At 53.2% G+C, this 14,355-nt stretch overlaps 1 protein-coding gene across 1 annotated transcript; it reads left to right on the forward strand.

The window, feature by feature from the left end:
• The first annotated feature begins 8,946 nt into the window (after positions 1 to 8,946).
• LOC104356726 (protein PET117 homolog, mitochondrial) lies at positions 8,947 to 14,353 on the forward strand. The gene is made up of 2 exons (XM_032994042.2): positions 8,947 to 9,099; positions 14,180 to 14,353. The coding sequence occupies exons 1-2, from the start codon at positions 9,004 to 9,006 to the stop codon at positions 14,339 to 14,341; spliced, it is 258 nt and encodes an 85-aa protein (XP_032849933.2). The 5' UTR covers positions 8,947 to 9,003; the 3' UTR covers positions 14,342 to 14,353.
• Positions 14,354 to 14,355: the final 2 nt, after the last annotated feature.

The raw sequence follows: 14,355 nt of genomic DNA on the forward strand, positions 1-14,355 counted from the left end.
GGCCGTGCGTGGGGGGCACAGGGGGCTCGTCCCTTCTGGAGGACTCCCCCTCACTGCCAGCCTCGCCCCAGTTGACACAGCACCTAGAAAGGAGTGGGGAAAGCATGCCTGGGGGCGGGGACCTGGGTGGAGAGAGCAAGGCAAGGAGCTAGACTTGAAAAGAGCAGAGGGAGAGATGCTTGGTAAAGGTGTGAGCAAAGGCACATGTCCACTGCTTAGGCAACAAGAGCTCAGTTTTACCCATGAACAGGGAGTATTTCAGAATATATCACCCCTCCTATGCAGAAGTGGAAGGATGCTCGCAATACATCCACAGAGGCTGTGATGGGGATGCTCTGCCTCCAAGGCTAAGAGCACAGTCACCCAGTGCCCTTTTTCTGGCAATTCCTCATGATTTGGAGCCAAGCCAGGATGCACAGAGATGAGACCCTGGCTGGTGCAGTAGCCCAGCCATGCAACAGTGCAGCCTTCGGTCTCTGGCTCCCAGCAGAGCTCCGATGGGAGGATTTATGCAAGTGTACTGACATGCAAGAGAGGTCACAGCTTCACATCCTTGGGAAGATGAACCTTCATCTTCTGGAGTCTGTGATGTGCCTGAAACACCAGGGCTGGGGCATCTGGGCTGCTTTAAGCCACCTAAACACCCAGCTGACACCCTCGTGCTGCTCCCAGAGGCATTTTGGGAGAGACGGGGGGAACCTGGGTGTCGAAACCTTGCCCGGTCGCCTGCGAGAGGCATCCTGGTGTGACACCGTTTCCCTGAAACACTCCACGTTTCCCCATGTGAGGTGGGATGGTGAGCATGGAGCCTGCGCCAGCACCCGGGAATGGGTGCCATGAGGCCACCCTCCCAGCCACCTTACAGGGAGAGGTTTGCAGGAGGGAGACGCTCCCATTGAAGCCAAGGACAAGATGAGGACAAGGGAAGGTATCTCTCCTGCAGCCTTTCCCAGCCCACTGCCTCCCTGGATTATCCAGTGGAGGTCCAACATGCCATAGGGTCTTCCCAGAAGGATTGTAGGGGCCTCTGAGAACAAAGGCAGATCCTCACCCAAAGCATGGCATCTCCTGTGCTGCCAGCCACGGGGCCAAGCCTGGCCACTGGAAAGCTCTGCTTCCAAGCTGGGTTTTGGCAGCTCCCCCGGTTAGATGAAGAACCACTTTGCCACAGTGGATGGAGCCAGGGTGGCTCCGTGCCAGTGTTATCTCGGAAGGAGGGAGCAGCGGCTCTGCAAGCCACCCTGGCTGGGAGGGTGATCTGCTTTCCTTGGCTGAGCAGGGAAGGAGGGATGGAGAAGGTGCCAGAGGGGGAAGATGGCTCCCCAGGCTGTGGCAGAACCAGCCCTGCCTGTGCTTCCTTGCTGGGTTTCAAAGCACCCCACCAGGCTGACTCACCAGGCTCCCGTCTCCCTGCCTCCCACGGACCCTGCCACTCCCAGCGTCTCCCTGTCTTTCTCCACCGATACCTCCGCTTCCATCCCGCTCCCCACTGCTGGCTCGGCGCTGTCTCCCTGGCCAGCTCCTTGCCGCGTCTCCGCACCCTCGGCGCGCCTGGCATCACCCCAGGTTGCCCGGCTGCTCCCTGCTGAGCCTCCAAGTCCCGCTCCCCATGGAAATGGCACCTGGCCACCCGCCGTGAAGCCCGGGCCGGGTGTCAGACACCAGCAGCATCCCCTGAGCATCCTCCCTGGTGGCACCCACAGCCCCAAGGCTCGGGGGAAGAGGCTGCCAGTGGACCCATGCCCCTCCATGTCCCCCACAGGTGGTCCAGCACCGCTCTGGGAGAAAGGGGTGACCCGCTTGGAGAGGTGTCTGCTCTCACAAGGTGGTCGGTAGACCCCTGGGCTTGCAGGCTCCACTGCAGAAACAGAACTGTGGGAGCATATGTCTTTGGAGGTTCTCCTGAAGCCCCTTCCCCAGCTTCGCCTCCGCTGCCTAACTTTTTTTGTTGTTGCCTGGTTTCCTGCAATCCCACTGTCTGCCCAGTGTTTCCTCCCTGGGAACTTTGGTGCGTTCCAACCAAGCCTGACACAGCAGCAGAGGTTGCAAAAGCAGTGAAATCCCACGAGTTTCCTGCAAATCAGTAGCTAAACAGAGGACAGAAAGCTACTCCCTCTTAACGTCCCCGTTGTGCTTAAAAATACATCACGGGCACCTTTATTAGGCACCAGGAAATCCACAGGGGCTTTAACCTCCAAAAGCCAAATTCACACAAGTCAGAGCCCCTGCAGCTCCTCCAGCAACCAGTTGCTGGTGGTGGTGGTCCCCAGTCCCCAGGGTTTCTCTGGTGTTTTCACAAACAGACGTCTCTCTACCAAACCCAACCGCTGTGTGAAGAGCAAAGGAACGGGGTGGCAGCCGCTCGTCCTTTTTGACTGGTGGTTTGGATTTTGGGATCTCTCTGGAAGAAGGTCACAGAAAGCTTTGGCCAGCGGGGTCCAGCCAGAGCAGGTGTTGATCCTCACGAAGACGAGCAGCTTCCCTGCCTGAGCCCAACTCCACCTCCCAAGGGGGCCCCAGCTACTGCTTGAATGCAGCGGGAAGGCTGCCGCGGGCGGTCTGCCGAAACACCACGCCCTGGATTTATCCTTGAGAGAGATGTTCTCCCTCCCTGCGTTACACTTGACTCTCAGCATCACCACGTCTCCGTGTTCCCGTTTTGCTGCCTGGCTTCAGTGGGGTGACCCATGCAAACAGGAGGCGTTGCCCTGGAAAAGACATTTTCCCTGCCATCAGGATGCACTGCATGCGAAAATGTTCTGCTGGCGGGACGTGCTGCACGTTGGGACGCACTCCACATCAGGATGTGCTGCACGTGCCTGAGAGGTCACGCAAGGAGCGCGCAAAGCCTGGGTCAAGGCCAGCCTGTCCCGTTACCTGACTGGGACCACAACCTTTTATCACCAGTTAGGGAGCCAGCAGTTTCCCAGTTGGGAAAGCTCTCCCTGAAAATGCAGGCATCGACTGGTGCTGGCGGAAAAAAGCTGGATGAGCCTCGAGCGGGGTCTGACCCAGTTGGTCCCCCCTCCCAGATTCCTAAAAATAAAGAGAGCACTTTCGGCTTTCGAAACGCCTTTAAAATCCCCACTTCCTGCAGCTGGCGGCGGCTGATAAACTGCCGTATTGCCCAGGGTGCTGCGCTTCCCCCTCTGCCACACGCCCTGCCAGCTCTGCCATCCCTCTCCAAGCTCAAACCGCGGTGGGAGAAAATCCCCTGCCCACTCCCCAAGGACAAACGGCACCTCTGGGGCCCCCGAGACTTCCTCATTCCTGCCAGATGACTGCCATAAACCCCATTGTATGCGTATGGGGTTTATGCATTTCTTTACCATTTCAAAAACCTCCAAGAGGGGCCAGCTGGGTGGTAGGTGCTGTCCCTGCCATCCCTCTCCTCTTTGGGGGTGGAGTGGGAAGATTACTAGCATGATGGACCAGTGATAAGGGCATACAGGGTCAGTGATGGGCTGGAGGAAGGAGAAACTGTCTTGGGTTGGGTGCTCCGGGATGGTCCTGCCGCTGCCATCCCTGGCCCAGCACCCTTGCAGTGCATCTCCCTGGGCTTTGGCAGCAGTAGGAAGAGAAGATTAAGTACATCTGGACTCTTCTCAGCTTCTCTCCGACAAGGAGGACCGCCAGGACAGCCTCGGCCGTCAGCACTGCCAATGCCAAGCACAAGCCTGCTCCAAGCTGGGCCAGGGTACAGGTCCTAAGCTCTATTCAAAGGCTGCCTTCCTGTCCTGGTGCCGTGGGCGCACAGGCAGGGCTCGCTCCCAGCGGGGCTCCAGGACCGCTGCCGGAGAGTCCCTGCCCGTCCCGCCTGCGCTGAGGCAGAGCGCGTGCTCCAACACGCCCAGGATGAGTTAAGCATCGGGGTACATGCCCGCTGCCTACTGAAATCACCCCGGGAGCTCAGCGGTGCTGCTTCCAGCTGGACTCCTTTCCCTGCAGCTGTGGTTTGGCAGCCGGGAGCGGGGAGGGGACTCGGTGCCCACTGCAGCACCTATGGGTGCCTCTGCCCCCTCCCCACCCACCCAGCCAGCCGAGGCCAAGCCCTGACATTACCCCTCCTCTCCGTGCTCCCTGCGTGGCTGCACTGCCACAGCCCAAGAAGCCCTCCTCCTCCCAGGGCTTCCCCTGGGAGGTTGGGTGCTGGGAGGGCATCACCCTGCTTTGGGGGCCGGGGACCCCCCACACCTCCCTGCCTTGCAGCGGCCCCAGTGCTGGGTCAGGCTTATCTTTGTCACGCAAGCTCGGAGGTGATTGCTTGCAGAATTTACTCCGCCAACATTTTTTTTTTTTTTTTTTTTTGCACGAGGGTTTTTATCTCCCAGTACCTTTTACAATGTTTGCCAGGAGAAAAAAACAAAACAAAACAAAAAAAAAACCAACATAACCAAGCCCATGCCCATAAGCGTCTCTGCCCTCGGCTCCCAACAGTGCTGCCGCAATACCGGCCTCCAGCTACCTGCGGGCAAGGGTCTGTGCGACTGCTGCCAATATAATTACAAAGTGCGGGGTTTACATCCTCCTCTTGCTGCGGCACAGGTAGACTTTGGCCTCTACCTGCATTTGAACCGCCCATCCCCGCTCTGGAGGGGTGGAAGCGTGTGTAAGAGAGGGAGCTGGGGTGCAGCTCCCTGCGTAGGGTGCAGGCTGTGGCACCCCAAAACCAAGGGGTGTGGACGAGCTGTGGGGTGGGAGAAGCGGGATGAGATACAGGGGAGGGGAGAGGCAGCACCCAGACCGCCCTCTTCGCTTCTCCCCGCCCCAGCGATGCCGGGGAAGGAGCAGGGGGTCACGAGGGAGCCCCTTCACACCCTCCGGCCGAGGCAAAACAAGGCGCCCACACCTTAGTTTATTTACCTGGAGGTGACCCGCCGGCCCCGCGGCTGGCTGGCTAACGTATAACCACCCATCGCCCGGGCATAAAACCCGCAGGGCTCGTGTAGCAGCTGCCCCTGGCTTTCCGCCCTCCCTGCTGGACCGAGCGAGTGCGTGGGGAAATTAAAATCAAAAATAAATTTTTTGCAGGCTGCCCTTCAAAGGGATGGAAAGCTTCCTTGCAAGGGAGTAAAAGAAGGGTTCCCCTCCCCAGTTTTCTCTTTTCTCCATCATTAAAATTTCAGAAGGATTGGAGTGACTTCCCTCCGGCTCCCTGAGATCTCTCAGCGGCACAGGGCTCATCTGCACGGGACAAGGAGCAGAATTCATCTGAATCTATGGTGTGAGAAGGTCAGAGGCATGCAAAGCCCCCACACAAACATCGGGGGGATGCGCTACGGTGGCTTTTGCTTCGTTCGTGCCCAGCAGAAAATAAAACTCGCACAAGTCAGGCATACCTCTGCCTGCCTGGAGAGGAGGCTAACCCCGTTGAAATAAGGCATTTTTAACACATTCATTTTATTCATTTGATTTATTGTTTTGAGTCTATGTGCACAAATAAGCCCCCCGTGACCCCACCTCTCAATGACAGAGGAGGGACACAAAAACATTGAAGACATTTCCATTTTTCCCACTGCATTTTTCAAGGTTTTGAACGCTAACAGCATGACCCCCCACCACCGTCAAGCAAACTTTTACTGCCTGGCCAGGGTGGCTGCCCCTGGGTGAGCGATGAGCCTGTGCCCGTTTCTCAAAGTGGAAAAGGCATCCCAGTGACAAAAAAGTGCCTACAACATAGAGGTGATTTTTTTTTTTTTTTTTTTTTTGCCACTAATTAGCTCTGCCATAAGAAGAAAATTGGTGCTTGCAGTGGCAGGCAGCGGGATCTTCTTTTCAACTGAGGCAGCCAAGCCCTTGCATCTCAGGGGAGCACTCCAGGTGAAAAAAAAAAAACTGGAAAAAAAAACTTGAAAGCTGTATGAAAACACACCTTTGGGATTTTTTTTCTTTTTTTCTTTTTTTTTTCTTCGTTTTATTTGTTTGCAGTTTGATAAGAGAGATTGGTTCTTTGCATTACACAGGAGAAATGGAGTGGGAGAGGGGCTGCAGTTCACGCTGTGAAGCTGGAAATGGGCTCAGTTCAAACTGTATCTATCTCCATCCCTTGTCCTACTTTGCAGGGTTTTCCTTAGGCTTTAGCACTACTGGTGATGCGTTAACGCAGGCCACAACTGAGTGCCCTGTTTTGCGGAACCTCTGGCAGATAATACAGGGGTGAGCTGACTCTGCCACTCCTTCCCTCCATGGGATGTTCCTCTGCTCGGTGTAACCATCCATCGCACAAAGCTGAGCCAGAACTCTTCCACATCCGTCATAACATTTGGAATGGGCAAATAAATGTGGAAGTTTTACTGAGAGCGGAGCTGCAGTGAGTAGGCTGGCAGATACCCGTGTAAGAGCACAGAGGGGAGGGAGGGGGCGGATGAGGTACAGAGGTTGCACAAGCTTCATTTTCTTTGGAAACCTGGGTAAAAATGCCCCCTAAGCATTGACTTAAGATGCATTATGCAAGATCATCACAGAGATCTGAGCTGTTTGCCCAGGGGAAAAATGGCCTTCAGGTTTTCACAGTCTCCTTCACTTGTGAGTCAACTGACTGGTGCTCAACCCAACCTCCACTAGAGGAGTGGGCCACTACACCCTGGCCAGCAAAGGAGGAGCCAAGACACAGGACTGGGGTGGTCAGGGTTGTGTTCCTTGGGGGGAATTCTGCAATCTCCTTCTCTCTTGTCCAACTAACCACCAGCTAACTCGGCTTTCCCCAGCGGTATCACTGCTGGGTGCTCCTGCCTCCTGCCTCCATCACTCCCCCACTTCCCTGCCGCTGCAGTGTGCCTCTGGCTAGGCTTGCCCCATCCAGCTGGAAAAGTGTCTCAGGAGAAGGAAAATGGGCTTTTCCACAGCGCTGCTGCAGGGTTTTAGGCCAGACCCAGCTGCTACGCTGGCCCACAGCTGGGCTTTCCAGGAGGTTGCCTCCCTGCACAAGCTTGCCCCAAGCATGGGAACGGGGCAACCCCCTGGAGCAGAACAGGGCCACAGCAGGGAAGGCAAGCACTTCGGCAAGACGCAGCCCTTGGGAGGGAAGGGAGGAGAGCAGCAATGCCTGAACTACCAGGGAAGAAACTCGGGCGGTGAAAACGCAGCCTGAATGCTCCCCGCCTGGGGTTTTTGCCCGCCTTGAGTGACTAATGCCAGGCTTGGGTAGAGGTGCTCAGCTTCCAGACAGCATGAGCTGCGCCCTTCCACAATGCCAAGGGTGCCGCGCTGGCTCACATCCACCCTGCATCTGGTCCGACCCTGTTCTTGGCACTCTAGCGGTGTTGGACACGTTACAAGCACTTATGCCTAAGTCTTAATAACAGTAAACACACCAATGCACACAAAACTATGAGGCTCAATTGAAATACGATCATTCCCGCTAATTTTGCCTTTCATTTTAATCATATTAATTCGGCAGACAGATGAAAAAGATTATAATGAGGAAGGACTGGCTCCACACATTTGGTTTTCCGCTTCCACTCCGGACGGGGCTGGGGATGCGCGCCTGCCATCCCCTTGCAGAAACTGCTCTGTAACTCCTCTAAGCTCTGCCTGGAATTATCCGAGCCTGGCTTTGAGACAGGGCCTGTGGTACCTGCGGAGGTTCAGATTCCTTGTGCCCCACCACCCTGCCTGACGGTGAGCGGTGGCAAGATGCTCGGAGAAAAAAAGGACGAAAAGGAGTCAGGGAAAAAGCCTACACCTTTTGCAATAAACCTCCCACCTTCCCGTTCATTGGTGGTTTCAGGGGTTCATGAGACAAAAGGAGCATCCAGACATCACGGGCGCTCCGGGAACTTGTGCGCTTCCTTTCTGAGTCCACAGGGGTAAGCTCAGCTTCTGTAGTACCGGGGACAAAGACCTCCCCAACTCACTCACATGTGGCGAGACCTTCTTTTCTCTTGGTTTAAGCTCGCTACCCACACCCCCACTAGTTACCTCTGGACTGTGAGAAATGGCAAAGGATTGCTCGTTGATGTCCTTCAGGGTTTTATAGACCTTGTGGTATATCCCGCCTCCCCACTAGACGTCCTTTTCTTCGATCCATTCCCAAGAGTTACTCTGCTGCACCTCTAGATGTGCCTGTTTGGGTGGCAGCGCGGCAGGTCGCGGCTGCTGACGAGCTCCCCGGTTTCCGGGGGTGCAACCTGAAGCCTCTGCCCGCTCCACAGCGCCCGGGGGGGAAGTCAGCGATAAAGTGTTACGGGGTGAAAGTGCCTCGAAAAGGCTGAAGCCCTCCGGTTGGAGCCTAAAGCGCATCTAAAGATGGTGGCTCAAAGTTCTTCGCGATAGGCATCTGTTGCCCTCACACAGGAGCTCTGGGAACATAATATTTTCTCTCTGTAGAGCACTCAGATACTCTTGTGAGGAGGTGCCAGGGAAAAGCCCTCAGGGAGAGGAATAATGCTGTCTTCGGACCACAGAAAACCGCCAAGCACCAGGCCTAAGGCCACACACAGAACAATGAGAAGAAACCAAACAATTGAAGGGCCGCTTTCCCCAGCTGCTTGTCCTATACAGTTTGGGTTTTCTGGGTGAGGAAAGCACGGGACTGGAGGTCTTTCACGCCATAAAAGCTATAAATCTTTCTTGACCTCAGGGGAAACCTCCCTCTCGTTTACTTTTCAGAGCCGCCACCGCGCTGGCAACGCCAGCGCAGGCCCGCGGGAAAAAAAAACATAACCACCTCAGCCCCGCGCTCTGCTCCCCGCCGTGGGGCGCGGGCCGGCCCCTCAGGCGTGGGGACACCCCAATCCCCGCGGGAAAAGCCGAGGTGCCCCGGGTGGGGGGGATGCTGCTACAGGGACGGGGAAATATGCCCCCCCCCCCTTCAGCGCTGGGGAGGGGGATGGGGAGGGGGGAGGTCGGCTCCAACCCATCGGCGCTCTGCTGCTCTGGCCTGGCTCGACACGCTCGGCACTCGGCTGGGGGCGGGGCGCAGCTCCCCCCCCTCCCCCCCCCCCCGCCCCGCTCCCCGCGGCGAGCAGGCGGCTCCGGTACAGGCCGCCTGCCCCGCCGGCGATGTCGGGGAGCTCCCGGGCGGTCCTGGCCGTCTCCGCGCTGCTCTCCGCCGCCACCGTAGTGGCCGTGCACGTCCAGCAGCGGCGGGAGCGGGAGGTGAGTGCCCCGGTGCGGCGGCGGGGCGGGGGGTGGGAGTGCGTGGGGGGGTGTGGGTGAGGGGAAGGCGGCCCCCTCAGCCCGCGGGCCCCGCCCACCGGCGGGACAAGCCACGCCCCAGCGCCCCCAGCCACGCCCCCTCACCCGGTGGTCTGGCTCGAGGTGTTTGGCCACGCCCCCCGGGCCCAAGCCACGCCCCCCGCCCGGCTCCCCGCAACCTCACCACGCGTGTCCGCCGCCAGCGACCCCTTCGCGACCTTTTCCTGCCTTGGCACCTCGTAGCTGCGCCCACCCCCTTTACCCCCATCCTGGGCGTTTTCCCTTCAGGGGCCGAGTCGCAGCGGGGAGCCGCGGCAGGCTCGGTGGAAGCGGTTTCCTCCTCCTCGCCAGCAGCCGGGGGAGTTGGGTGGGTGCGTGATGAGGGGTGCAGCGTGACACCGAGGGCGCTGCCCTGGCAGCACTCCCGGGGCTCCCCCGTGTCCAGCAGTGCAGTCCTGCTGGCTCTCGTCCCTCCGGCACTGCACGGGCTCTGCCCTTCCCGAGCTCCTCCGCAGATTGCCCCGTGGCCGAAGGGCAGACTGCGCAGTTCTGCGCCCAGCAGCCTGCCCCAGCTGCCTTCTTCTTTCTGACAGGACAGGCAGAGCGCAAGCTAACGGAAACACCATGCGATAATTAAACAGGGAAGTTTTCTGCACTACATTTACAAAAAAATGAGGTAATTCTCAGCAGGCGCTGCGTGTGCAAGAGCGCCCCACAGCCAAAAGTGTCACGTCAAGACGATGGTGAGGCCTTATACAAAGGAATTCTGCCCAGGACTAGAAGTCCTGCAGTTGAAGAAGGGATACGTTACGTGTGACAGAAGTTTAGGCAATGAGTGTGCAGGTTTAGACCCTGCTGATGGGTCAAATGGGTACTGATATGCGAGCACACATCAGATTTACTCCCCTCCTCCGCCTTTACTTACAGAAAAATCTAGTAAATGCACACAATAGAAAGCTTATGTTAAATGGCTGTCATTAAAGGCCTGAAGCAGTCAGAAGTTACAAAACGTCAGAGTTGAAGTTGCTGGTCCATACCCCAGCTCAGTTCCCTGTTGCATGGGCTTTACAATGCAGTCTGTAGTTACAGGATTACATTTTTTTTTTCCCCCTCAAGAGACCGTCTCTGTCAGTGCTTGAGAATGATGGATCTTGGAGGATGAGAGTAATGTGGGTAAGGAAAGAGGCAGGTTATTTTACTGCAGAAGTTGGAAAGCACACTGAATGGCACAGGCAGTAGCAAGAAGAGTAAGGCTGGTTCCTTGGGGTGGCAATGTATCATGGCTCTGCATTTGCCAGAGCTGACATATGCTGGGTGGATTGCTTAAGATCAGATTTTTGTAGGTGGTTGCTAGCCAATTCAGTTTGCCTGCCTCGAGCCATCAGGAATCTGTGCTAAATGCTCGTAAACTACAGTTGCACTAAGTGGGAGCTGTACTTTGAGCACGTGCAGCAGGACAACACACGCTCTGAAAAAAAAAAAAAAATCACTCCTGAAGTGTTTCAGTGAGACACCTTAACTCAGTGGATGGTTTTGACTTTAATCTTTAGTTAATTTTGGCTCTTTCATCTCAGAGAGAGACTGTGAAAATAGATTAACGTTTACCAAAAAAATCGTATCCCATAGGGGTAACAGGCATAAAACAGTCTACAGGTAAATGAGCAATGCCACTGACAGAGTGGGATCTGTGTATCTTGAAGTAAGTAATGCCTCAGGCAGCAGGCTGAGCAAGGAATGTGAAACTAACCACTGAGTACCCTGCCAGGATCGCGCTGAGCAAAGCGGCTGTCCCCTGGTGTGTACAGACCATGTTGTAACTCACGTGCAAAACACAGGTGAAGCAAGGGCACAACTGCAAGTTTACGATGTGCATTCCACCCGTGTAGGAAATAAGTCTCCAGGTCAAGGAGTGAGTGAGCTGCCACAGTTCATGTCCTCTGGTTGCTTCATATATTTCTAATGATACCAGGAAAACGGAGACCTGCTGCCCTTTGCCTGTTCCTGTTGCTCTATGCTGTAGTGGTTGCTTGGTTTGCGAAGTCATGTTAAATTGCTTTGGCTGTTACACCCGAGGTCGATGCTGCAAGCTTCTGCCTGGGGAGATCCAAGGTTTCCCAAGTGAGGCAGCAGTGGGCAGCTTGCTCCCAATGGGTCTGTTTTAACTTATTTTTCCAGAACTGGAAGCAACCTGTGCTCTGGAGAGGGGATCAGTGTCATTTCTGTCAGACTGCCAGCAGATGGGCAGTTATGCTGAGTGCCCTGGAGATGCAGGGCTCAAAGGATCCAGTTGGTCAGCGACAAAACCTTTTGGGGTTCTGGGGAGACAGATCCAGTGTTTATTCTTTGCTGTCCTTTGCGGGACAGATACTTCTTTGCTGTCCTTCCTAACACGCAGGCATGGGCAGAGCCTGTGAACTCTGTGTAGGGAACTCATGACCAGAGGTGCCTGACCTGTACCTGTGGGGAGGGGTTCAGAAACCAATCCTCTAGAATTAGAATTGATCTCCCTGAAAGCTGGATTTGGTGCTAATCTGAATATTGGCATTCCTCAAGATGCTGCTGCTGCAGAAGTGAAGCCAATATGCTCAATTCTTTTCTTCCCGCAATCAGTTTAACTTAATTTTAAATTGCTATACAGAAGCACTAAAGCTCAAAGCTTATCTTTTATAAATGAAATCTGAGATTTTCTCTTTGTAATTCTTCATGTTAAAGCCAGGGAATAATGGTTTAAGGAACCTGGTATTTAGATAATGTAATGGAAGTAAGTAATGTGGATATTTTGCAGTCTTGATGTAGGAATTACTTCAGATTTATCTTTATGCAAATTAATAAATTTTTGACTTTCATAAATTGATGTGCTAGGCACAAAGTGATTTGAACTTGCACACATTAATCTTCTCACCTTCTTCTCAGAAGTTTAGATAAACCTTTTCATAGCTCTTTGTCACTTGTGATACTCAAATTATAAAGGTATCTTTTGCAAACTGTGTATTTTCAAAGTAAATGCATTCACCCTCTGAAGGATTGTAGAATAGCTGTGTTTTGTGAAGGAAAACCAATTACATTCTTGATGTAACTGTTAAATCACATTGCATCTCCCCACATCTTTTCTTTCTTGTTGTTAACGATTAGTAATGAAATAATACGTTTATGAACTTTGTCTTTAGCGATTACTAATTTGAAACCTGAGTTCAGCTGAAGGAAGCTGATGAGAAGGAACAGTTTTTATTAGATTAATTTCCAGAGAGAGTTTTGATTATTGGCTGATGTGTCTGTGCATCTTCTTAACAAGATAAAATATTTCTTAAACAAAATCTTTCTATTTTAATCCTGACAGGAGAAATAATTGCCTTTGAAATGTGCAGTTATTGGCATTCTAGATGAGGAATAAAACCCTGTGAGAGCTGGCTTTCAAATAAAGTATTTGTAGGTGCGTTTTGGCATAATTCAAACAGATCAAATAAATTATTCATTTTTTTTTTACCATTAGGCTAAATAATTTATTCATATTTCCAGGATCCAGGAGCTAACCTTGGTACCTGTGAAACTTTCTCACTCTTGAGTCCCACCTGAGCATGAGTTGCTAAATGAGGCAGGCGGATGATGCTTTAACTAAACTTCAGTTCTCATCTTTAGTTGGGCTAAAACATGACTGCGATCACACAGCTTGATTTAGATGTGAGACAGGGCTGGGTCCCAACAATCGTGTCATGTTTTTACTCATTTACAATATTTCTGTCCTTGTGTATCATATTTTCGGAGAAGCTTATGACTACTGCTTTGAAATCTATTAACTGAATATCTAAAAGCATATTGCCTGCCCAGGGAGCTCAAGCCAAACCTCCAAAGTGGGCTGGGCACCCATGTTCTCCTTTGCATTGGCACTTGTCTTTAGTTAGCCAGCTAAGGGAGTGAAATCAGCAGAGTATGACTTGCTTTGCAAAGGGAAAAAAGAGTTGTTTTCTGCTGGCTGAGCTGTTGGACCCTGGGGTGGAATGAGCAGCATGGGGCGGGAAGTACAGCAGCAGCACCGGCTTTGGTCAGTTGAAGTTGCCAGGGAACTGTATCTCAGCTGTATGCCACGTGCACAGCTGATTAAACGCTTTGTGTGGTCCCTGTTTCCTTCCACAGTTAGTGTGAGCCTTCCCATCTCCTCCATCCCGTGCCTGATCTCATCACCCCTCCGCTGCCTCCTCGCCTCTCTCCAGAACTGCACATCTGGAGTAGAGCAGCTGGTTCCCAGCTGGTCCTTCCCCTCCTTTTCCCCACCACAATCCGTGTCAACAGGTTTCATTGCACTTATTTTGCATTCCCCTTGTGAGAGGTAAATGTCCAGGTAGCAGAGAGAGAGAGAGAGAGAAGAGCGTATGGAGGAAACAAAGAGCACCTGGGGTTTTTACGCTCATTGAGAGGCTTACTGACCAGTTTGAAAAGTGCTGGTCTGTTGCACATGTTATTTATAATGAACATTTTAAGTAAAGGGGATATTTTTTGAACGAATGCCGTGATTTTTTCAAGAGCTTGGCATAAGCAGGATGTGGGACTTCTATCAGCTTTGCAGCAAGAAGTTACAAAGTGTTTTTCTGAGAGTAAGACATGAGCAGAAACAAGCAGATGAAGACATACGGCAGTTTTTCTTAAAGTCGTTTCCAATTTGCCACCAAGTTCTCTCCAAGCAGAGGAGTTTTGGGGAGATTAGTTCGATTTGGTAAAGATTTAGGGCAGAGGTAACAGGATTTTATAGATCATGTCCATCCTGCCTGGCGTGGGAATAGCATTTATTTGTTCGGTAACTTTACTGCTTAGTAAACTCACTCATCTGAAGCGAGTACAAATAAAGCACTTCTTGGTGTAGTACTTTTAGCTTATCGATATTGGATATTAGCTCCTGTAGTTTTCGATTCGAGCCATGTTAAGTGGCGGAGGACTTGCAAAGGCAGCATGGTGAGCAGCCCTGCAGGAGGGGTTAGAGCCTGGGCGGGGGGTTAATTGCATCCAGCATCCAGCAGGCTGTGATAAACCCTGTCTCTTGTGTTTTCAGAGGCTGCACAGTGGAGTTCTCAGAGATCTTGAGCGCCAAAGTCAGAAAAAGGAGAATATTCGCCTGCTAGAAGAGCAAATTGCTTTGACAAAGCAGCTTATGGAAGAAAGAGACAAGGCGCTAATGGAAAAAGGGTCCCAGCAGTCCAAGGCACAGTCCTGAGTGGTTGGAGGTTT

This window comes from Tyto alba, unplaced genomic scaffold (genome assembly GCF_018691265.1).
Source record: "Tyto alba isolate M040663 unplaced genomic scaffold, T.alba_DEE_v4.0 Super-Scaffold_16, whole genome shotgun sequence".
In the NCBI taxonomy this organism is placed as follows: domain Eukaryota; kingdom Metazoa; phylum Chordata; class Aves; order Strigiformes; family Tytonidae; genus Tyto; species Tyto alba.

Coding starts and splice junctions, on each gene's coding strand:
- LOC104356726 (XM_032994042.2), top strand. CDS start 9,004: ATGTCGGGGAGCTCCCGGGCGGTCCTGGCCGTCTCCGCGCTGCTCTCC. Junction 9,100..14,179: donor AGCAGCGGCGGGAGCGGGAG/GTGAGTGCCCCG, acceptor TTGTGTTTTCAG/AGGCTGCACAGTGGAGTTCT.